This window comes from Dicentrarchus labrax, unplaced genomic scaffold, assembly GCF_905237075.1.
Source record: "Dicentrarchus labrax unplaced genomic scaffold, dlabrax2021, whole genome shotgun sequence".
Classification (NCBI taxonomy): Eukaryota; Metazoa; Chordata; class Actinopteri; family Moronidae; genus Dicentrarchus; species Dicentrarchus labrax.
The window spans coordinates 19,386,655-19,411,029 of NW_026136718.1; the positions used below are offsets into that span (position 1 = coordinate 19,386,655).

A 24,375-nucleotide genomic window follows, 5' to 3' on the forward strand; every position below is an offset into this window, starting at 1 on the left:
CCTTAATGTCTGAGGGGAAGATTGAGACGACCCTGAGGGGGAGTTGGCAGGAAGTCACAGTGTTAACTTCAGGTTCCACCAACTACCACCATCTAAAGCAGTCAGCAACAACCACCAAGTGTCCAGTCCAAGTTGTTTTTTCTCCACCATAAACTCATTTAAAAAAAGTAATTGTATCTTTAACTTTGGTGAAGGCTGTTCTGTGCCTTATCATACTTTAATTGCAACATTGCTCAGGGTTTAGGTTACATAAGACTCATGTGGTCATTTTGGGTTAATCTGACCAACAATGCACCATCATTTGCTCAATAATTTTTAGACATTAAAATACATTCATCATACTATTTGTTACTTCCTCACTGAATTACCGGTTATAGGAGACACCAACACTAACACCAAACTATAGAGATAAGTAATTTTGACTTATCTCTATTGGTCTTTTGAGGAAGCCATTCAGTTACAGTGTGTTTGCGTGCTTATAAAGGCTTATAATTTACACCTTTATTTTATTTTTAGCTCCATGTCTGCCCACTGCAACAGACGGTAAATCTATATTAATTCCAGAGGCACAGTTTTAGTGGACTGAGGAATGTTTGCTTACTGCAAGTGAAAATTGTGCATGCATGAGCGTGTGAGCATTGTGTGTGTGTGTGTGTGTGTGTGTGTGCGTGCGCACATTTGTATTTAAAATCCTGTCAAAGTATTCAAAATCTGTTTCCTAGTCACCCCCAGTCTTCCTTGAAGGCATTACAAACTATAGTCTTGCCATGTGTTTCTAGCTTAGCGACTTGCTCCCCTGCATAGTGAAATCTAAACTGTCCATTGTGGGGTGAATACAGCTGAATCTGTTTTAAAGCGACTCCATGATAATTGAGAGCACCAGCATTGATAATGCCAGTGTTCAAGGCTAATATACCAGTTAGGCCATATGCTTTAATTTGTCCTGAAGTTGTTTGTGACTGAGAGGGTTGGGAAGCTTGGTGGTGTTATGTATGTGTACGGGTATTTATTTGTGTGTGTGTATGTGGGGGGGGGGGAGAGAGAGAGAGTAAACCTTGCAGAACCCAGATGACACTGCCTGGGCCGTTATTTTCCCACAGTGCAATATAAATAGCCTGCTAGTGTGGGGTGACGGTGGGCAGGCAGGGGCGCTCAGGGGAGGATCCCATCCACACACAACAGCACATTCCTGTCCACCTGGCCCTGCCAGAACCCCAGGTCACCTTACAGGATGTGTTCACAGACACACATCCCTCCTCCTCCTCCTCACACCTTTCCTTCATCACCTGTTTCCTCACCTCTTTGCCAACTCCCCTTTTCTCCTCACCCACCCTTGGCTAGGGTCTCTACCCACATCACGCTTGGTCACATCGGGCCCTCTCGCTTGCTGACTCTCCACCTTTGACCACTGTGGAACGCTGTGACGCACACATTCTCTCACGCACACTATCTTGATTTCTCACATAAACACACTCGTAAAAAAATCCCTGCTTTCCTCGATGAACTTGACAACTGCAAAACGCTACTTTAGTGTAACATTACACAATATGTCAACAACTAATGAGATCTTCTGCAGATGGCGTTACTGTTTTTTTTCTAGTTTTCCATGTTGTCTGCAACATGACACTGTTGGCATGACAGGGGTTTGCAAAGTGAGCTTGACGATTAATCAAATAATACGACCACAGATGACAAGCTAATGATGTTAATGGACCGTATGGTCACAGTTAATCAATTTTGAGCGATTACATGAAATTATTACACTATGAAATTACACTTTTTATTTATGGCTGTTCTGCAGCACAGCTTTTTTCTCAATATTTTACAATAAAACTGAGACCCTTAATGGGGCGCTGTGGTCTCTCACTTACTGGGGTGTGCGCCCCATGTGCCTGTGGCAGCCCGGGTTCGGTTGCAGGCTTTATGCATGTTATCCTCTCTCTCTCTGCCCAGTTTCCTGTCTACCTTAAAGCTGTCACTATCCAAATAAAGGCAAGAACACCCCCCCCCACAACTAAAAAAACAACAGTGTGACCATTAAAAAAAACCTTGCGCAGGTATGTTTACTTTCTTTTAAAATTATCCCATGTCCAACCAAGTAAATGATTACACTGACTTAGTGCTGATTTGTGTGCTTTTTTTAATCTATGTGCGCACTATCTTACCCGATGTTTACATTTGACTCATATAACCTCCAGTTCACACAGGAAAATGATTTACTGTGATTAAATACTTGGAAACCCTTGTATCAGCTATGTGTCTCTCTGTAAATTAAGATACCATGTGGCTTCTCATCTTGATGACCCCGCTATAGAGGCCAAGCTTTCTCTGTTGATGCTTGTGACAAGGAGATCTGAAACTCCACTGATCTGATACGCTCTTAAGTCTTAAATACTACCACAGTCACATCCACAGAGAACACCACCTTCCAACAACAGCTCCCCGGTTTTAATTCAAACCTTTACTCAATATATCCGCAGCCTGTTACAGAAGGGGAGACAGATAACAAAAATGTAAAGCTGTCTGTTGGCTGCTTCTTTAACAGCATTCAAAACAGGTTGGAGAGAAAGGAGGTGATAATCATCCCTAAATATACCGCCTTTAGCTTCCTGTCTCCCAGATCTGCTTACACAGTAAAGACGACATTAGACAGACGATGCTTTCGGCATGACATGTGCAAAAGTCCTGATGAGTGCATTGGGGGCATCAAAACTTCACACCCAATGCTCGAGGTTCGTGAACGCTTATCTCTGCAAAGCCAGCACAAAATGCCTGCAAGTCAACACTTGAGTTAACAAAACCGGATCTCAGTGGAGCACACACGGCTGCATTAAAGGTTAACCGTGCTGTTTGCACGATGCTATGGTGCAAAAAGTGTAATTATAAGCATAAAGTGTCTCTGACGTGCGTAGAAGCATCCAGAACCAATGAACAAGAGCTGCCTCAGTTATGTACAACTGTTTATGCTAGCAAATCAGTTGCCACAGTCGGGAAAAGCGAATCAGTCCCTGCAACTACTAATTATAGACAGGCATCATATATACACTTCATACTGCCTCTGCTGCCTGCCAGCTTAGAACGTAAAGGCCGGGCGACTTCTTAAATGACAGGCGCTGATTTGGTTTCCCATGGCTTTCACGCTGGGGGAAGATGGCATGTTTATGGTTAAGGGGAGTGCACAAGATCACACACACACACACACACACACACACACACACACACACACACACACACACACACACACTCGCTCTAGTGTAATCACTCATTACTATCTGCCCCCTGAACAACATGTTCTGCAGTATATATCTACTGGCAGACAGCTGGAGTCACCCTGACTGATGAGCTCCAAATCAGTGTGAAGAGCCCCAACGGTGATGAAAGTGGTTCTCCCACCAGCATGGCAGAGGTTGATGGCTCTGATCCAGACCGGTTTTTATTATTACTCTGTGGTATACCTGAGTATGTGTGGTATTTAAAAAAAACCTCATGCAGTGAATCCAAAATGTGCTGTATTAAAGCTGACATCCTGACAACACAGCCTACTGCTAATAAAATAGATTTTTAATGTGTGTTTGTTTGTATTCAGTGCTAACAGAACTGAAATAATGCAGTCTATTTATGCAGTGTTTTTGCCATCTCAGACAAGAGATCTGACGTTGGGATTGTTGATGGATTTAATACAAACGCAGTTCAAAGGGAGGCTGAGCTTTCCCAACACTTTGTGTTCAAATGCCTTATTTTTCTGCTTTGAAACTGTGTCAGACGTCTGTGGTAGAAGTCTTTCATCAACGCAGTGGCAAAGAGGAACTAATCAGCGTTTGCTCACAAGGCAGATCCACACCCTTTCACACCCCATATTTCCTATAGCCCACATCTGGAGTGACATCATTAGAAAAACAGTGCTGCAGACAAAGTGATCCTCTGATGTGCTTTATATCGTATTACTACTGGCTCACATGACATTGGCTTTACTATGAAAGAGGAGGATTTAAGTGTAACAGGAGGAATTCTGAACTGAATTAATAACCGCGTGACGAACAACGCAGGGATATCTCAAAATGTGACGCATCTGTGGCCGTAGATTTATATGCTTTGGTTGATAGATAAGAAGAGTAAGCAAACACAAGACGTGATTTATAAACAAAAACAGCGTCTGACCAAATGCCTGAGCAGCGTTTGTTGTGGTGCCAGCACCTGACACCCAACCACGCATTGGAGAGCAAGAGCTTGACATTGGCCACAGCAACAAAAGCATTGTCAGGACGGACCCCTGAGGAGATCAATTTGCTCCCCCCATTTCCAGGCCTTTCAGCAGGGTTGAATAGAGGACAGAGGGCCGGTCGCGGCAGCAGGAGGCACGGCAGTGTTTCTCTAACGGGGTGTAAAGACAAACAAATCACTGGGATGAGACGTGGTCTTGTTTTTGTGATGAGCCAGTGATTTACACCTGGATCATTCGGGCTGATAAGGGATAATTAGTTTGGGATTACTGTGATCACTAACAGTTTATAAAGCTAGTGAGAGTGTGTCTGTCTGCGTGAGGGAGTGTAAAGGGCAGTGTTGGGGTTCTCTGGTGTTTGAGATGTTAGTATTAAAGCTGGCTGTGTTCTCCATGAAAATAAAACAATGATGTGTTTAAGAAAAAAAGGATGAACTAAAACTTTTCTTCTGGTAAGCAAGAAGAGAAATGTTTCATTATGTAGGCTATTAACCTCAGCAATAAACCTCCCCTGGATTATAACTGGGGCTGCAACTTTATTGATCAATTGGATGATTGTTTCCTCTGTTAATTGAGAAAATATCAACCAGAGCACAAGGTGACGTCTTTAAATTGCTTGTTTTGTTCAAACAACAGTCATTCAATTTACAACGATAATAATAAAAATAAACTGTTTTCACATTTAAGTAGTTGGAACCAAAGAAGATTCCTATTTTTTGCTTGAAAATTACTGAGTGATTTTAAATTTAATGATTGATTATCAAAAAACGTTTTCGATAACTAATCAACAGACTAGTCCTTCCAATAACAACATGATTTAAAAACTATAGTGATCCTTTAGTTAGTTATGATAATGCTGTTCAAAAAACAACATTTATATGCAATATTTGTATGAAAGCAGCAGTCAAACTCTAACTATCTCCCCACTAAAACAGTCCTCTTGTGAACTGCAGCACATCTGAGAAAGTGGTGACTAACCTAAAACCAGTCCTGCAGGTAAACAGGCTGCATCAAGACTGAGTAAAAAAACTGGAGCAAGGCAAACTTGCCTGTCTGTGCTCAAGGTCCCCCTTTCCTTTTTAATGAAACACAGAACCAAAATCATGTTGTATGGGGTCTTGATGCCAACTCATACAGTTTCTGGCATTCAAAGTGTGTGTATAGGTGGTTTTGGAGATCACTAGACGTCATTGTGTACCCTCCTTTTTGTCTACCACCTCTACAGTGTTTCTAACTTCTCATGTTCACAGATTACCTGAAAAGTTGTGCTGCAGACTCGGACCCTGGCACACAGTCTGGCTATAACTAATGGTAACGAATAAAAAGTAAGTACAGAGTGGGTGTTAAAAAAAAAAGACATATCGGGAAAAAATGTGCAGCTCGTGGGAGGAGAAAAGAAAGAAAAAAAAACCATCATTGAACGGGTTAATTTTGAGTCATACCAGGCTCCGAGAAGTAAAAAAAAAAAAATTAGAAAAAAATTCCTCCGCCGCGGCGACAGAGAGAAAGAAAACTTTAAACTTCTGGTGTGTTTTAAAGGCGTGTCTGGGATAAAATCAACAACTATAACGAGTAATGCGAATTTTCTAAAGCGACGACAGACAGATATAACACAGATATAAGCGTTTAACAAGTTTCCCCCCCCCATTTTCTTCTTCAGGCGGACGATAGATCCCCGCTGACTTCAGCGGAAGGATATGCGGATCTCGGCTCGCGGTGGCTGTGAGCTCAGAGAGGTGGAAGACTTTTTCACCGCCGTGTGTGACTCGTACAACTTAAACTTATGTGTATTTTAAACGCCTTTATCGGGGACGACGTGGAGGAACACATGTAAAAAAAAAAAAAAGGAAAGAAGATGAAGTGATTTTACTACGTGTAGTTTAACAGTGTACGACCTATTTTCCAGCGAGAGTTTGCCTGTTTTTGTTGTGTTTTTTTTTTGAGAAGCAACCGTCCCGGGAGACAGCTCAATTTTGGGGCTGGCGACCTTATGTGGATTTTACAGAAAATATGGAGCAGCTCCCCGGTTTCTCCTCGGGCAAATCGCTAGTCTTTGTCTTCTGCCTCGTCCACCTCTCCTTGGGTAAGTCATTCATTATGATGAAAAGCTTGAGTTTAGTTTGTTTCCAATAATTCATAACTTGTCATGGTCACGTTTTTTGTTGCCTCCACGGGGGCAGCAGACGTAGCATCTCTCTCTATCCACACACTGTCTGTTAGGTGAGTTGGCTTTGTAAAGGTAAACTGTTGCTACAGGTGAGTTTAGTTGAAGGGTTTACCTATAAAAAGCTCACTTTGTGGTAATTTGTTTCATGCCTGGTGCGTTTGAATAGAAACTGGCGTTGCCTTTCACCCCACAAACATAACTCTAGCTAGCATTAGTTTGATATTACTCTAACATCCTTATAGGGATTGACTGTGTCTCCGTATTACTCATCTCCTTCCGCGGTAGTTTTTCCTGTCTGTGTTAAATTGATGATACTTCACGACCCCTGGAGCGTTTTCACAAAGTTTAAATCAGAAATAATTGATTTCACACCCCCAAAAGGCCACTAAAAGTGCAGCTAATGTCCCCCTGTGGTCTAAGTCAGATAGTTATAGGGTTGGTTAATATGGATAATATGGCCTACTACTGCTGGCTGTGCAGTCGCACCGCTGCCCAGATGTTGAACAGCGAGAGCAAGAGAAAGAATTCAAAATGGACACTTAACTATGTTTAGACTGCCCTGTTGAATTAAGAAAGCTGACAGTGGATGACATGTGCATTTTAAGGGCGTTTTATGGTTAAATAGAGCTTAATGAAGAAACAGACTTATTTCTCCCTTTATAAGACCCTACCTTTGTATTACATGTATAATAGAGCCAGCTATAAGTTTGGGTCACACTCTGTAACTGCTCTAAAATATTAAATAAAAAAGAGGGAATAGGTGTAAAGATTGAGACATGTTTGTGAAATTGTTAGAAATTACCTAAATGTAATTTGACTGTACATTTGTCGTAACTGGTTTACCTTGTAATTCACCCTAATATAAAGTTTTTAGGTCTTTAGGTCAAAAGGTATCTGTGTGCATTGTGGCTCAAACTACCCAATTGTGCCCAAAAAAGAAGAAAAGACTTGACTGATGAACAGACAGACAATGCTAGCATTACTTTAGTTCTGGCACAGATGTGCAGCATGTTGCCTGCCAGAGGCCTAATTAGATCACAGCCAGACTCAGTATTGATTTCACTTATAGGTTATACCCATTTTTTAAATGTTTTTTCCATTTAGTGTTGTTTACAAATGGCTTATACTTGAGATATAACCAAATGTGCTGTAGAAAAGGACAAACGTGTAAACACTATGAAATACTGCTGTTTAAGAGATAAGATAAAAATGCTTATTTGCTGGAGATCAGTACAGTTGTATTGGCACTTATCTTAACTGTAGGTTCGGGGTGTTAACTCTGATTCTGAATCTCATTAATGGATGGTTATTTCAGGCCTTTAGGTCTTTTGACTGTAATGTTGAAAACATAATTTGGAGTGTGCCTAACTTAACTTATGTGACCTTTTTTTTAAATACATTTTTGTTTTTTCCATCTATATACCATAACTCCAGATGATGCTGTAATGCTTGTTTAGCTGTATTTGTTTTTGTGGCTGAGAAATAAGACAAAAACTGTGGCCTTTTTAGCCTTCATTAGCCTTTATCCACTGTAATGAAATCGATTTCATCTCACATGTTTTGTTTTTTTTAGCCTTTTAGCTCAGAGTTGATACATGCAGCGCTGGTATTCTTCCCTACGTTTTCATGGGCTATAGGTGACTTCTGAACAGAGAAGTTACACAAAAGAAGAAAAGACAATGTAAAAGTGCTGCAGGCAGTGCAAGGAGAGGCAGAGGAATGTTGTTGGTGTTTGACATTCCTCCCTCCCTCTCTGTTCACCCTCTGCCTCTTTATCTCTCTCTCTCTCTCTCTCTCTCTCACACACACACATTTGTGCACCATGATTTTCTTTTCCCTCCTCTCTCCATCCTCACCTATCCTTTTTCCCGCTAATGCTGAACTTGTTAAATTTCATTTGTTTTTGTTTTTTGGGGGTGAAATAGAGAGGAGATGACACGCAGCAAAGGGCCACAGGTCGGACCCGAACCCATGGCCGCTGCAGCAAGGATTTAGCTCCCACTACATTGGGCAGTCCTTTGCTAACCACTGTGACAAATACAGTTACACTTCCTGTAGCTTCTTCAGAATAAAAGCCTGCCAGACGTTTGATGGTTAGAAAGCGTTTAATGTGAGGCAGCATTAGCAATAAAAGGACAATTACAGCTCCAATATGGTGCATGAGAGTGGATCATAAAAGAACTACAACCTGCTGAACATAAAAGAAAATCACCTGGCTGATCACACATGCCAAGTCAATCAGTTCAGTGTATCACAGCTCAGTTGACAGTGACCCCCCGCTGTGAAGGTGCTGTGGAAATTCTTGATATAATCACGACCTCGCAAGCATCAAAGCTGAAAGTTGTTATTTCTGAAACAGTGAAAATGGGGCTCATTGTTTGAAGTGTGTGATACTTTTTTTCTGTTTGCGCAGTGTTACTAAGATCTGACTGCAAAAGGTAAAGTGTGACACACTCCTTAACAACCTGTACCAGAGGGCACACCATCATTCGTCAACAAGCAGGTTGTTTTGCTAATTGAGCTGAAACCGTCGTTAAAGACAATTCAAATGTGTGTGACTTATTCTAAAAAGGATGAATAGTCATCATTCAGTCATACTTTTAGGGCCTGTAAAGGACAATTAGGGCCCCCTCAGGAACATGATTAACACTGTGCTACAGTCCAGCTGAATGTTAAATCTGATTCTTAAGGAAGCGTAGGTGCCAACTTCGTGGCACACGACGTAGTATTACCCCTATGGTGTGGGCATGTGGATGGTTGCATATATTTGCCCAGTGCAAACAGCAAACAGCTGACATGCGTGTGTGTATCTATTTGCGTGTGTGTATATGTATTGCATTGTGGATACAAACCGACAAAGGCCAGCAATTGTGCCGCCCATGCTTTACTTGCATCTGACCCGAGCTGGAGCCTGGTGTGAAGTGTGATTTATCTGCGCCATGCTTCGCCCTGCGCTCTATAGACAAAGATATTTATTGAGCTACCCACAACACTGCATTATTTACTGACCACCAGCTCTACCCACTGCCTTGTGACTGTGTTATTACTGCGGCTTAAGACATCTTCTCTGTGACACCCTCAAACTTTCCCCTTGGTTTCATTCTTATCTCCTCTCATCTACTCCCTGCTGCAGTGTGTTCATGTTTTAGGTTATACTCAGTACAGCCTTCTCCACCCTTTTGATTAGTAGTATTTAAAAAGCCAGGCCTCCACATGTGTTTCGGTCCCGTACTTGTTGGTTGTAGTGGAAGAAAGTAGTAAATAATGTGTAGTACTGTATGAGTCAGTGGGTGACAGTCTGTGGGAATGCACTTCAGATGTATGTGTCTGGATTTCCATGCACAAATACAGTGATTGTGTGTGTGCCTCTGTAGCCACAGTGGCTTAGAATAGACGTAAACTAGTAGACTTACTGTGATTAAGGTCTTGAAGTTGAAATGCATAGCAGACAAGGTGAAAGTCATAGTTATGTGCCTGTTACCATTTTGCTCCACCGTGCTAATACAGCGCCAGTGCCCGCTTGACCAGTTTGCGCTTAGTGACTTTGATCCTCACGCATTAAATAAATACCAGTCGAAATGTGAATGAAGCTAGATGCATGCCCTGCATGAACCACATGCACTATTACTATAGGAGGTGGTGTTTGTGGCTGTGAAGGTCGAGGGGATTACAGAGCGTTGTGTCTGCACTGTTGAACAGGTTAGCAAATTAACAGGGAATTACTGCGGCCTGCATTCCTTGGCCAACACAGCTCCGTAATCCTGGAGACATTCAGGCAGGGCGCATGGAGTAATGAACCAAGCAGGGCACATCAGGAAGGAGAAGGAGTGTCAAGTATTTTGTAACGGAACGCAGTTTTCATTTAGTTTAACAACCAGTTGTAATGTGTGGCATAGCTGTTTTTATCTGCAGAGGGAGTCATCTTGAATCATGTTTCTACAGTAGCCCAGAACGGACAAACAAAGCACTGGTTATATGTAGGCTGTCCACTGTAGTTTCTCCTACACACTTGATAGGGGAGGGTCAGGCGAGTTGCTAGCAATCTGCAACTACAGTGCTAGATGTAACAAAATCCTACACACTGGTCCTTTAAACATCTGCTCTGATTAACTAGGAAAAGGTTTAATAATAAAAAAAAATACTATGGGGAAAAGGGAGAGAGAAGTCTTTATGTTTGACCAAACTTCACTAATGAAAATGGTTTGTAATGGTTAACCACCCATGTATCTCGGTATGAGAAAAAAAATCTCATATTGAGATATGGTTTTTCATTGTTGTCATTGGTCAGATATTGGTGGTTCAGTTGGGATGAACTGAAATACATCTGAGTTGACTTAATGGTAGCAAATAACAATTTACCAGAATCTGAATCTCATCTCATGAATGAATGAAAGGGAGTTAGACTTTGCACCATGTGCTTCTGAATTCATAATATCAAAACATATTGAAATGGAGATAATGCTGTGAGAATTATAAATGTTGTCCATAGTCACCCCTCTTTTCTAGTAAAGTAAGTTCCAGCCCTATGTCAGCCTGTGTATCAAGTACCAGTGTCGAATGGTTAGAATATTAAAGTCTGTAGACATGTTATTGTATCACCAGATATGTATGTTATTGACATATGGTATATGAATATCTGTATGGACCTTTCACAGGCTCCAGTAATTAAAACTGAGCTAAAATACTCCAGACTACAGTTAAAACAATCTGTAAACTGAACTTTTTCCCTCTATATCATAATACGTTTTGAATCAGAACCAAACGTTAGGATATGAATGCGCAAAGGGAAAGTCCCTACACTTGCCTTGTCTGGTCTGCTCCCCCTGTTTCTGTCTGTCTGTCTCTTTCTCCCTCCAACACACACACATACTGGGCCAGCAGGTCAGCGCTCAGTTTTAGATGAGACTCTCCCAGCTTTCTAAGTAATTACAACAACATGGCGACCGTCTCACTTGGGAGGTTTGCAGGGTTGTTACTGGGGCTGTCCCAATCAAGAGTTTTGTCCTCCATCATACTCTCTTTTATCAATTGAAATGCAGCTTTAGCTCTTTTATGATAATCTGTGGTTCCCTCATGCATTTCTCATAGGTTCATGTATAGGTTTTCACTCTTTTACCATCAGGCAGTGGCAGCTATGACAGCCGTTGTGTACCCCAAGTGCAGTGGGTTACATTAAAGGACATAAAAGGATTGGAAATGGTTCAGGTTTAATAATGCCAAAACTGTTACATTTAAAAATGCCTTGATCTGTCCTGATTAAGATCCGGGAGTTGAGCTTCAGACATCCCTAGTGATCACATGCTTTTGCTGTTTCTGTTGGTACTGATCTGTGTCTTACAGTATGTCACCAGCCTCATACTGAAGCTGACCTGGGAGACTAAAACCTTAAAGCCCCCGCTTGGTTCGTCTGCTTGGTTCCTCTGCTGTTTGTGTGGGCCTGTAAAGCTTCCCTCAGGGTTATAGTGTTTAGTTTGAGCCTCGTCTCCCTCCTTCCATGCTGAGCTAAGGGTATTTTATTGCAAGTTACCATGACGACTGTTTGGCCTGCTGGATATAGAGGCTTGTACAGCAATTCCAGGAAATAGGGTTACTTCCTCACTCAGCGCGAACAACTTCCTGCCCTCTGCTGTATGGATGTGTGCCAGGGCTCAGGGACACCCATTCGTGTGCAGTCTTTGTCTGTAGTTTCGTAATTACTTCCCCATCTCAATCCTCAGCTATTAGCTCAAAGCCCGTCTATCTCTCTCCCTCCCTCTCTCTACCTCTTCGGCTGACTTTTTTTCTTCTCATGACATGGTTGGATCCCTCTGGGGACCAGCTGTGGTGTCTGTGACAAAGCAGTGGCGAGTGCTGAGGGAGGAACCAGCGTAATGCCAGCTGAGCACAACACCCCGGCTCCCCCTTTCATTTTTTTTTCGGTCTACAACATTAAGGGCTGTGATTTCTGCCCTCTATTTACTTAGGCTTTATTCACATGGCACAGGGTTTTTTAGTTTTTACAGATTCTCACTGAAAAATTAAAAAAAGAGGAGTATGGTTTAAACTTATTTTTACATGGAATTTAAGTCACCATGCATCCAAGAGTAGTTGTGGTTGCTGCCAGAGCAAGTCCACTTGCACTGGGGACAGCTTAGTATATTCTTCTAGTAATGGAAAGGGAAAAGTTAAATGGAGAGAAAAACAAAGGAGCTGATTATGCACAAGAGTTGTTTGAAAGACTGGACAGCCATCCTAACAGCTTTGTGTGGCTGTACTTAGAAACAATCTATCATTGCCATTCATAGAGCCTAGAGCCACTTGCATGGTTAAAAACATCTAAACTACAGAAGGCCTGTTTTTTATTATGGATTTTGTCATTTTCACATGTTTAATATTCAAAACAAAAGAAACACCGGTACAACCTGTTTAGGGATGGGGATTGAAAAGATTTTATGGATACCAATACCATTATTGATTCTGCTTATTGGCTCGATTCTTTGTCAGTTCCCTTATTGATTCCTGATCAATTTTCTACACAGGTTTTCAGCATCAACACAACTGTTTTAATATCTATGAACACAGAGTAGAAAAAGAGTAGCGTTATAGTAGTTTGAGTTTCTTTATTATTCAGGCCATGCTTTGGACATTTTTTGCATTGAAAATGTCAGAAAAACATGCTGGCATTGATAAAAGGAATTGATAAGTTTGGTGGCATGCGAGTCCAATGGATCACACTATTTGGAAACAGTTCTCAAGTGGTGCCGGTTCTGAATTGCCATCCCTGATCCTGTTGGAGCTTCCAGGTTTCCACACTGCAAGACACTCTGTGGGTACATTTAATGCATTTAGAGGAGGCAGTCTGCTTTAAAACTAACTGGTGTCATCCTCAGTTACTGTGATGCAAGCCATCTATGTCACAAACAATGAAGGGCTTGCCACTTCTCAATACTCTAAATACACTGGAAACTAGAACGTCTATGATGATGATGATATTGTGCTTTCATGACATTTCATTACTGCTTCCCACCTTTCTCTCATTCTTGAATTAAGAAATCTGATCCATGTGTTGCCTGTGGTGATACTGTGTGAGTGGGCTGACATGCAACAAGAAAACTCCACCTGGAATCAAACTGGTGACTTTCTGCTGTTTTCAGCCCTATTTTAGGACCTTCTGGTGGAATGATAATTAAAGTTTAAAATGGGGCGGCACAATTAACAAAATATTATTGAAATCGTAATATGGCCAAGTCCAAATAGCATCTGCAATGTTTTTGATAAATGCTTTATAATGAACTACTGTAGTGCTGCAGATACACTCTTTGCAGATGTGAGAAAACCATATTACCATATTGTGCAGCCCTAGTCTAAAGCTGAAATAAAATTGCATTTTGCTATAGAATACATGGATATATGCACATATCTGCTCTGTAAACCACTTGTATTTTATTTTTTTTTGGTTTCATGATTGTGCCCCTTTAGTTTTAGTTAGGTATCTGTCTACGTAGATGGTTACCTTATTTTGATACAGCCAATCAAATCAAGTAGTAGCCAATCATAAAGTAGTAACTTGTTTTAAGTTTTTAAGTCTCATTATCTAACTTACAAACATGAACACATATCGTGTCCTGCACCTGAGCTGGTTGAAAAGTGCACTGCTAATGTTGGTTTGCAGGCCAGATAGCTAATAACATTATAGTTTTGTATACATTTTTATGTATCCTTTGTTCTTATCTGAGAGGCATTTTGTTACTATGTTTGAAAAGTGCTGTACAAATTAAGTTACTTAGTTTATCATTTACAATGACGTCATTGAAGAAGGCAAGCACTTTGAGTTATGTGTATAGATTCTCTGTTTTCACTGTACAATGGCATCTTTACAGATACAGCTTCCCTCAGTATGGATCACACACAGCTCTCCTCCCAGTCTCTCCAGACTTCAGAAACTTTTGTTCTCCCTTTAAACTCCTCTTCCCCACCATAACCACTGTGGGTTTTTGATCAGGAATGGTCTAGATAATAGCAATAATTTGGTCAGGTAACTTTGTGTTTCTTCTTAGTGAACACCATCTGACTGTAGTTTCACTGTTGACTTTGTCGATTGGGCCTTATCAAAGCTCTCATTCCTGGGAAATGTTCCTGTCCATGGTTCATTGATAGTGAAGTGTGAGAAAAGCCAGGTAGAGATGGTTCAATGCTGGATCACTATAGACCATGGTCAATCATTTGAGTGTGTGTGAAAATTTTGTTTGTTTTACTTTAGAGAGACAGATTGCTGAAACCGTTTCCAAACTTTCAGTCGGGGAAATGGTGACCTGTATATCATGGGGTAATTTGGGGTTTGTGTGTGTGTGTGTGTGTGTGTGTGTGTGTGTGTGTGTGTGTGTGTGTGTGTGTGTGTGTGTGTGTTAAAATGGCGTAATAGGAGGCAAGCTGTCCCAAATCTGGTAAGATCATTGCGTCTGGCATTACGACAGCATGCATGGGAAGCTCGTCAAACCAATCGAAGGAAGAGTGTCTCATCTCTCTTGTGTCCATTCTTTCTCTCCCTCTGACATCGGTCTTCTTGGCCCTCCCCCCTCCGCATTACTCTTTTTTTGTTTTTGCTGATTTTGCAATTGTTGCTGGTAGATGACTGGTATCCTGCCATGCCCTATGGTGTGTTGCCTAGATTTACTGTACTGTCAAACTCTATGTCCTTTTTATGGTTTATTCGGAAGAATAATAGACATGATTTCGTGTTAAATTTAGACTTAATCTTGATCAGAACCAAAAGTGAAAGTTTCCCTGTCACAGGTCTAACCACATATACGTGGATTTTCTGCTGTCTGCTCTGTGTCACTATGTATGCATGATTTTCGTGTGTTGATTCGTCGCAAGTGTACATACCATATGCCTGCTCAGAACAGAAATAGTCCCAAAATAGAACAGTATTTTCTGTGGTCTCTTGAACTGCAGCAGTAGTCTGATATCAACACATACTTTATTTCAGTCGATGTCTGTGCAGTTGTGCACATGGAGGCATGCTTGTGTGCGTGCTTGTTGGGATTATGAATTTCACAGTGGTTTATGTATGGTATCCCCATGTCTAATGGACTATGTCTGTCAGCCTGGCTCTAAGGCATTAGTCCGCCCCCGCTCTGACCACTACGACTACTTCAGGAACCGTACAACTATCTGTGTTCAACTTTTAATACTGTAAAATAATATCAAGCAGGGTTAATAATAGTGAGAATTGTCTTCATGAGGACTTCTAGACTTGAGTGACACTGTGATTAATGTAGGCACAGGAAGTAACACCATTTCTGAGCGCACTTCCTGTAATGCAATGACTGTTTTGTGAAGACATTGTTGGCGTTTCTTTGAAATCAGCTGACCTACCATCAGTTTTGTAAAAAAAAAAGAGCTCTGTAATACAGAGTGAGGATACATCACATTACCGCTTTACACGTGAGACTGTAAATGATAAATATAGTAACATTTGTATAACCAGTGTTGATGATTTATAGCAGTTTTGCTTATTTAATCACTTCAACTTAACAGTGGTATCTTTCATTTGGTCACCATATAACATTGATAAATAAAGACAGAGAACACCACACTATTGTTTGGCATGTTGGGCCGGCGTGCTGTGCGTGAAAACCACTTGAGCCATGTGTCTCTGGCGGTTTGAAGGCCACACAATAGCTGATGTGTCTGGCTGTGAGCATTTCATTGGCGAGGAGATAGTTGGGCTTTGTTGTCTTCGTCAAGGTTCATTTTTGTCTGCCTGCCCATCCGGCTGCCCTGTGACCACTGGCTGGTTTCAGGCTGGCTTTTCATGGTAGTGCTACGTAGCTTGTGAGTCTCTGCATTATCTCTGTAAGGATGAGGAGAAGGAGGAGAAACTCGCATACTACGTGGTGGGTTTCCCTCTGAGGGGTGGGCAATGTGTTTGTCACCTCCGCCAAACACTTGTCTGGGGGAAACCCTGAATGAGTTTTGAGTAGTGTTACCTTTGAAATTCAGTAGCAATGAAGCACTGCAAGCAAGACTAGGGGCCTGTCCTCACGAATAAGTTTTTCTCATATCCGGATAAATAGTTAATCGTATTGGCCTCGCGTCCAGACGGATACGGCATTTTCGGGGTGTAAAAATGGTATTTTTTGGAAATGGGTCCCAGAGTGGGAAAATCCGAAAACGCTGGATTGCCTGGAGTTGTCTGGACGGCGAAAACGGATTAGCCCCGCCTCTCTAGCCTTTAACCTCAGCTGCCGCCGCTAGACGCATCATAACAACAACAACAACGGCGGACTACTACTACTTGTTTGTAAACAGCGCATGCTCCATGGCTTCTCTTCCGGTTTTAGTGTATCAGTGTGGCGGCGTACAGTGGTACAGTGAATGGTTTAATTAGCTTAGATAGTAATACTGTTGACAAATGTGCTTAAGTGCTCAAACTTAAAATATTGCAAATATTTTAACTGAATCAGATGAAGTGCCTCTCTGACTGTCTGTAATTCTTCTCTTGTCTCATGCAGCTCTGCAGTGTGTGGATGATAAGGCGCCTTGTGTTAACAACGCTACGTGTCTGACCTTCAACAATGGCACTGGATACTGCAGGTAAGATTGACTGGCTGGTCTGTGACCAAACACACAGAGGCCTTTTCAGTTTAAGTCATGCTGTCACCACAACACTACTAACAAAAATGTGAACACAGCAACTGAAACACCTCATAGGGGGATTGTTGAATGTGAAAACCAGTACAGAAATAGGGTTTTTAGATCAGCCACAGCCTGTCCACGGGACCATGAGGTTTTGCTCAAGCACGGAAGAGGGAATAAAAGACTTCTCTGTCTGACAAAGTACACCAGTACTGGGAACAATACCAATACACACATTGCTACCTCCAAGATGTTATTTAGGACATTTTGGGGGTTTTGTTACTCCTTCTTCTGCTGTTTATAGAATTGATAGCTCTAGGACTTGCCAGCATATTTTACCTCTAATTTGTTGTTGCTGGGATGTCAAGACAATGATGAGACATTTTTATTACATGAGAAAGTAACCTATTCAGTGTAATTGATGGGGGAAAAAATCTGAAAGTTGGTTGAATGAATCAAAATGGCAAGTAGGCTAATGAGTCTTACCACACATGTTAATGTAGCCTTTTGTTTCTGGGTGCATGCCATGGTGGAAACTTGCAAGTGAGTCTCTTCTACTACCGGTGGTGCAATCAGACCATTGAGGAAAAGTGCTGTAGTGTACAGGAGAGCAGTGGCCTGTTTGATCTATGGCTTCCACTTTCTGACAGCTTAGCCTGGTTTGTAATTAAGAGTGAGCTATCTTTATAATTGCCTTGCCACTCCCGAGCCAAATTCCCTACTAAAAAACACCATAGCTGGTTCATGAACCTGATCATATTTCACCAAATGTGGTGTGAATCACCCAATGCGTCTGTTCCCAGAGCTTTTGGAATTTCAACACTCTGCTACTTCTGTAAAAAAAGGAGAAAGCAACAATCCTTAATCAGTGTTTGACATTCCCGCTGTTTAATTAAAGGTCAGAGAGAGATTGTACTGCAGGTGTAAAGGGGCTCATTTGGGAGTTTCTGTGTGTAGTACGCAGGAGCAGTGTTCTTTTATTCAGAGGCAACTGGATCACTTGTGTCACTATAGACATCATAAGTCTATTCTTAACCATGCAGACAACCAATGAAGTGACGTCAGGATAGATGTGAGCTTTTCAAGGACAGCTCATGATAGGCAGGTTTTAATTATGGAAGTGTTTTTCAGGTAGAGAGAACATTGGAATTTCTTGGTTAGATGATTTTCAAACACCAAGCCCAGATTTAAAAACACACCCAAATTCAGAGCAGTGTTCTATAAACGGGCAGACAGGCACACAGTACCAGTAGAACAGGGCTTTATGCCGGTACATACTGGCATATATCTCTGAAACAACATTCATATAATTTGCAGCTGTTTAAGACCTGACCACATCCCCTGAGGTTTTGTTTTTATGTTGTTATTATTTCCTTTACTGCCATTTATTTGCTAATTTTGTGTTTTTTGTACGAGGAAACTAGTAATTTTTCATTTTTGAGAAGACTATTATTTCTCGGGTTTTAGTCACTTTTGCTCAGCCAAGCTGTCTCCATTCATAACTATTATGTCAGTATTTTTTTTTCTCAGAATGAAATGATGGAGATGATAAAAGAAACGAACAGCAGAGAGGCCTCTTTCCCTGAAGACACACAGAGAGGAGTCTCTCAGTTTAGAAGAGTCAGCTGACAGAGCGCAGGCCTACTGTTAGACTGATTAAATAGTTGGTTGAATTTTTTTTCTGCTGTCCTCAAGCAAACATGAGCAACTACACACGCACTCTTTAACACACACAAGTAGACACACTTGCCTCTGTCTGGCCTGTCTGGTCCTGTCTGCACTGTGCTGATGGTCAAAAGGCTCATTGTGTAAAAATCAAATTATCTGTTTATTAGTCTCCTCAGTGTATTAAAGGCAGCCGGTTGTAAGTAAACAGTCACTTTGGCCGTTTGGCTCGGACCAGACTAATTATGTCCCATGGATCACGCACAGGTCAGACTGGGTGCAACTGTTTAATTAAACAGGCAATTAATATGACAGGTTTATATCAGTAAGGGCTACCACTGATGGACAGTTACGTCTGTTTACCAAACAGTTATGCAATAACAGGAAAATAATGTCCTTGCATTTTTACAGGCGAATGCAGTTTTATTTTTGTTTCATGTCCATAATGAAAAAGATCCACTGTGGAGGTGAGGTCCTGTTTTGATTGGCAACAGATTTAGATCCTGTGCATGTTGTCATTTGTCCGCCTGCCTCCGGTGCAGAGTTCCCATACATGTTGGAAACTCTGGAAAACATAGAACCACTCTAGTCATATGTATTGGGCCTGGTTTACATATTTTAATTATTTAGAGACTTTTTTTCCATTTAAGAGAAGGAGAAGAGAAAAGGGAAACTTTTAATAGGTTTGTGCTTAGATTATGTATGCCTGCATAGAAAGTTTGGATGTCTCGTGTTGGACATGGAAAATGTTGTGAAAGAGAATTAAAGCGCGTGGGAGAGGTCGACTAGCAGGGCAGGGTGCAGAGAAGCTGTCTAACCGGTGACACTACAAGCCACCAGCCCTGGGTGTGAGAAAAAGGTGTGTGTGTGTGTTGCGAGTATGTCTCTGTGTGCATTTGTGTATGTCTCAAATATGTTTGGTCGGTGTTTGTAACTTACATCATGGCTGAAGGGATACATAAACATTACCCGATGAGGTATTTGGATAAGAGCACAGAAACAATGGTCTTGTTTGTAGGCCACTGAGGCTTCCTGACACTAACATGGAGTCTGCCTCAGAGTTAATACCTGAGCAGTCTAAGCAAGAGTGAGGCTACACACATTATGTTGTCCAAACCCTATTTTCCTCCAGAAAAAGATCTCTTTTTTTTTTCATGGTGCAAACTGATTAACTCTCCCTCCCTTACAATGCCTCTTTTCTTTTCTCTCACTCTCTTTTTCTCTTGCAGTCACTGTCATGCCTTTTCTATTTACTTAAAAAAGGTTTTCTTAAGAATGAGGGGACAGAGTTACTGTGTTGTGTAGACCTGCTGCATGTTTGATCTGACAAGTAGAATTTGCCTGTGGGGCAGACAGAGGAAGAGAAAAGGCCAAAAGAAAGAGGATGTCTTTTTTTCAGGTAATTTGAGAAGGAATACCTCGGAGCACAACTCCTTACTAATGATGAGAGAGCAGCAAAGGGGGGGGAAGCGGAGCAGAGAGAGGAGTGTAATTTCCCTCTTGCTATGCCTCCTTCATCAAACTGTCACTCATCCATCCATGCCTCCGTCCCTCCCTCTGCTTCAGGGGTTTAGATGCCTCTGGACACAACTCAACAAGCCTCTTAATCCTTCTCCCACAACCCCATTATTGTTGAGATCTTTCCCCTTTTGCCTTTATTATAGCCATACCCACTTCCACTCATATCTGTGTGTTCCTGTCTTATCAGCCACTTTGGGTCACCTGGTTACCTCACAGGAAGCTCTGCTGTGCTTTCACGTCCACATTTCCTCTCTGTCTCGTGCCTTTAGGTGAAGAAAAAAAGAGAAAGATGGGAGAAAAAAATTGTTTAGATAATTCGCTCCTCCTCTCGGTTCCACACCTCAACTCCTCCACAGGAGACACCCACTCTCTCAGGCACACATACTCACATAAATGTTAACTGGGTTAGACATATGATCCAAACTAAAGTCAACAAACCCTGGAGTAAGAGATTGGAACCATGGCAGTGATTTCCCACTCTTACTCTCCAAAGACTTATCTGCTTCCCACAGCTAACAGCGCTGTAGATGTGGTTGAGACTAGAACCACAATGATAAGAGTTTCTTTGTATATGTTTCTTGTATGTGCTCGATCTGCATATGTGTCACTGGAGAGCCAGCGGTACCTTGAGCCTTGGGCAAGTTCACATGCAGGGGGTGGCTGTGGTGCAGAGGCAGAGCGGGTCGTCCCCTAATCGGAAGGTTGTCGGTTCAATCCCCGGCTCCTGGTGCCACATGTCGAAGTATCCTTGAGCAAGATACTGAACCCTGAATTGAATGTGTATAAATGCGTTAGTTTCTGTTCGATGGGCTTTGCCATGAGTGAATGTGTGTGTGTTAGGTCAGTATTTTTATAGTGGAGTTCTGTGTGTCTCATGAGTGCGTGTTCAAGAGCCCAAATGATGAAACAACTGTTCATTAGTGCAAATAAAGGCTGCAACTAAGCATTATTTGTATTTTCAATTAATCAACAAAATGTTTGGATTAATCAGTTGTTTTAAGTTGTGAAAAATGGTGATCACAATTTCCCAGAGGCCCAAGTTGACGTCTTCAGATTGCTTGTTGTGCTCGACCAACACCCAGAAACCCAAAGACATTCAGTTTGCAATTAACAAATCCACACATTCGAGAAGCTGTAACCAGCAAATGTCTTCCATTTTTTGCTCAATAAATTACCTAAAAGATTAGTAAAAAAAATTCTGTCGGTTGACTGATCCCTTTCAGCACTACCGCCAACTAACTAGATTGGGTGTGGTTAAAGGTTGCAGGGATTTGGCTCTTTTTGAGGTTCACCATGATAAAAGACACAGACACAAAAACAAACAAAGGGAAAAACACACAAACACACAGATGCACACAAGGCTGCATGGGGATCTGGAGATTCAAACCCGCTCTCAGAAAGAGGAAGCCTTACAAAACAGTGGGGAATGTAGCAACCAGACCATAAACCCACATACAGTAAGATGACAAGTGGCTCTCTGTCACACATTGATGGTGACAGTACGGGGTCAAACGTACCTCAGTTTTGTCATAAGGTCACACATTGACCAGAGTTTAAAAGCATCTTCACCCAACTAAACCTTTAGTTGGGAACTGTTGGGTGTCTGTAAATAATTTTATGAGGAGTGTGGTCTACACCTGCTCTATTTGAAAAGGGTCCTGAGATAACTTCTGTTATGAATTGGCGCTATACAAATAAAATTTCATTTCATTTCATTGAAAAGCTGTCAAAGAAAAGCGAAAATACCTTGTTCTTTAATTTCCCTCTTGGTCTTGTGCCAGTGTGAAACTCCAAGCAGACTTCTGAAATGAAGACATAATAAACGTCACAGGGAAAAAAACAATCTGTCAGCAGATCTGTTTGGGTGGGCTGCAGCAATAAATTTGGTAAACATAAGCCATTCAGTTATTCAGTGACCTTAAGTAGAGACTGTGTGCACTATATTGTTTTTTTCTTATAAATTTCTAAATCAGTCAGTGGCGGGACTATGCATAGCATAGACCTACATATGGAACTTTTATAGGCCGACAGACCTATTGTTGGAGGTTCCACTTTAGACAACCACAGAAACAGGATAATGACAGAACAACATGGAGAGGCAGGCACATGGAGCGCTCAGAGAGAAAACGGGTTCTGTGCTGTGTACCACAGCCTCTCAGATGAGCCTTTTTGAACCTGTTTCTAAACACAGTCTGAGATTTTACCACATGTCCCTAGTTTGGACTCCACCCTGCTCTGCACTCCTTTATTCATTCTACACTGATGATTTTCAGTCTGACTGCATGGCTTCCTTTTCTCTCTGTATGTCTCGCCCTCTCATTACATTTCTGGCTTTATCTTTCACCTCACTCTCTATGCCCCTTCCTCTTTAATGTCTCTCTTTCTAATTTTGACATAACTCTCACACCTCTGCCCTCCTCCTCTGTGATGTTATTTTTGCTGCCTCTGCTCTTCTCGGGATAGTTTCTCATTTTCATAGAAAAATGAAGGAGGAGTGTGTGAAAAAAAAAAAACCTTCAACCCCCTAAAACTACATTGCTACTAACGATTATTCAAGCAATAGATTCATAGTTTCCACCCCTCCCCCCAAAGAGAACCCATAGTTGAACTTCTACATTCAAGTTTAGGTGAATTTGATTTTCTAATGTAGAACAGGCCTCTTCTCCCCTCTGGCACTCCCTTATGTATGGACCTAAATTGTACACTGCAGTCAGTCTCCCATTGCCAGACTTATCCACACTCTACATTTACACTGTGGCAGTACAAGAGAAAGATCTGGCAGAATCATTCTGTGATGGGACAAATAGCCTCTTTGGGATGTCTGAATTTCATCCCCAAACTGCCATAAGCTCACTAGTGCTCCTTCTTTATACAGTGCTGGGGTTCAGGCAGTGTTATTAAGATTTATTAAGATAAAGATTATTTTTTCATTTTTCCATCACTTATGTCAGTTTATCGGAAATGGTAATGTATACTGCATGTGTTCTGTGGTTCAGAGGAGCTGTAATTTCAATGCTGACAACATCAGTGCCTCTGCAAGTCAACTGAAGCTCCCTTCTTTTTTTGTGTGCGCGGTAGTAGCCACAGCAACTGACTGGATGGCCCGCACAGAAATGGTGTCAAAGGATTCAGTGTGGACTTCTCTTGAGTCAAGTTAGAACAGATAACACTCCACACTGATATATATATTCATTATAGCACACTCAAGCCAGTCTTGGGAACTCCTCGATCAAGCTCCACCATTCATCTTTTGCGAGCTAGGAAGCGCTTCCCTGTTTGTGTCACTGCTGGGTCTGATATGACTGTGAACGTTCCTCTCAATCATCCAAGTGGTACAATGTCTGAAGAAGGTTTTTGATTTACACCTATGAAGAGTTTGGAATCATGTGGTGACTAACACAGTTAATCAGTTTGAATATTTTCTGTGATTTTGCACACACTCACCATGCTGTGATGTATATCGTATCACCCAGACCCAGACTGCCGTTTTAAAACTTCTATCTTGAGATCTAGATTACTATTTCTCTAGACTTCTGGATCAGATAGAGTTGCAACTACTGCATCTGAATGACTGCAGGTCTTTTTAAATGATCTAATACACCGCTATAATTTCTATGGTAAGCCGAGGATTCCTTAGTTCCTGTATTACCTCCACCGGCAAACTAACAGCATAGCCAGTAACGCGTTCTGCACTTAACTTGTGACGTCCGTGCATGCACACACAGGACTACAGTACAGTGAATAGGCCACCTATGCTCGAACAAGCCAGTGAGTGATCCAGGGATTGAAATGTGAGCTGGTTTATACTCTCCCTCCTTCTCTCTCACACTGTTTTTCTCTAATGGCTGCAGGGGGAGAGCATGATGGAGTTATTAAGCGTCTCTGAGACTAGAATAGTGACTGGAGGAGGAGGTGGTGGTGGGGTTGGAGTTTAGGAGAGAAGGTGGAGAAAATTAGCACAAAAGAAAAAGGGAATTAGGGATCAGGATGGGTGAAAAATCCAAGAGAAGGGGAACTTGGGGCATAGGAATTACAAATGAAGGAGGTGGGAGACATTACATGAGTGAGTGAGAATCGACCCACCCCTCTCCGCTCATTGAAGCCCCCACGGCCGGCCAGGACAGGCAGAGGTCAGCATGAGGTAGAGGAGGAGGACAAGGGAAAGAACGGAGGAAAAAAGGGG

At 41.8% G+C, this 24,375-nt stretch overlaps 1 protein-coding gene across 2 annotated transcripts in view; it reads left to right on the plus strand.

Moving 5' to 3' along the window:
• Positions 1 to 5,686: 5,686 nt before the first annotated feature.
• notch2 (notch receptor 2) overlaps positions 5,687 to 24,375 on the plus strand; it is a 41,961-nt gene continuing 23,272 nt past the window's right edge. For both annotated transcript variants that reach the window (XM_051378016.1, XM_051378017.1), the window contains exons 1-2: positions 5,687 to 6,302; positions 16,883 to 16,964. In XM_051378016.1, coding sequence (XP_051233976.1) covers positions 6,230 to 6,302; positions 16,883 to 16,964 — 155 coding nt within the window. In that variant the 5' untranslated portion in view covers positions 5,687 to 6,229. The remainder of the gene's footprint in view (positions 6,303 to 16,882; positions 16,965 to 24,375) is intronic.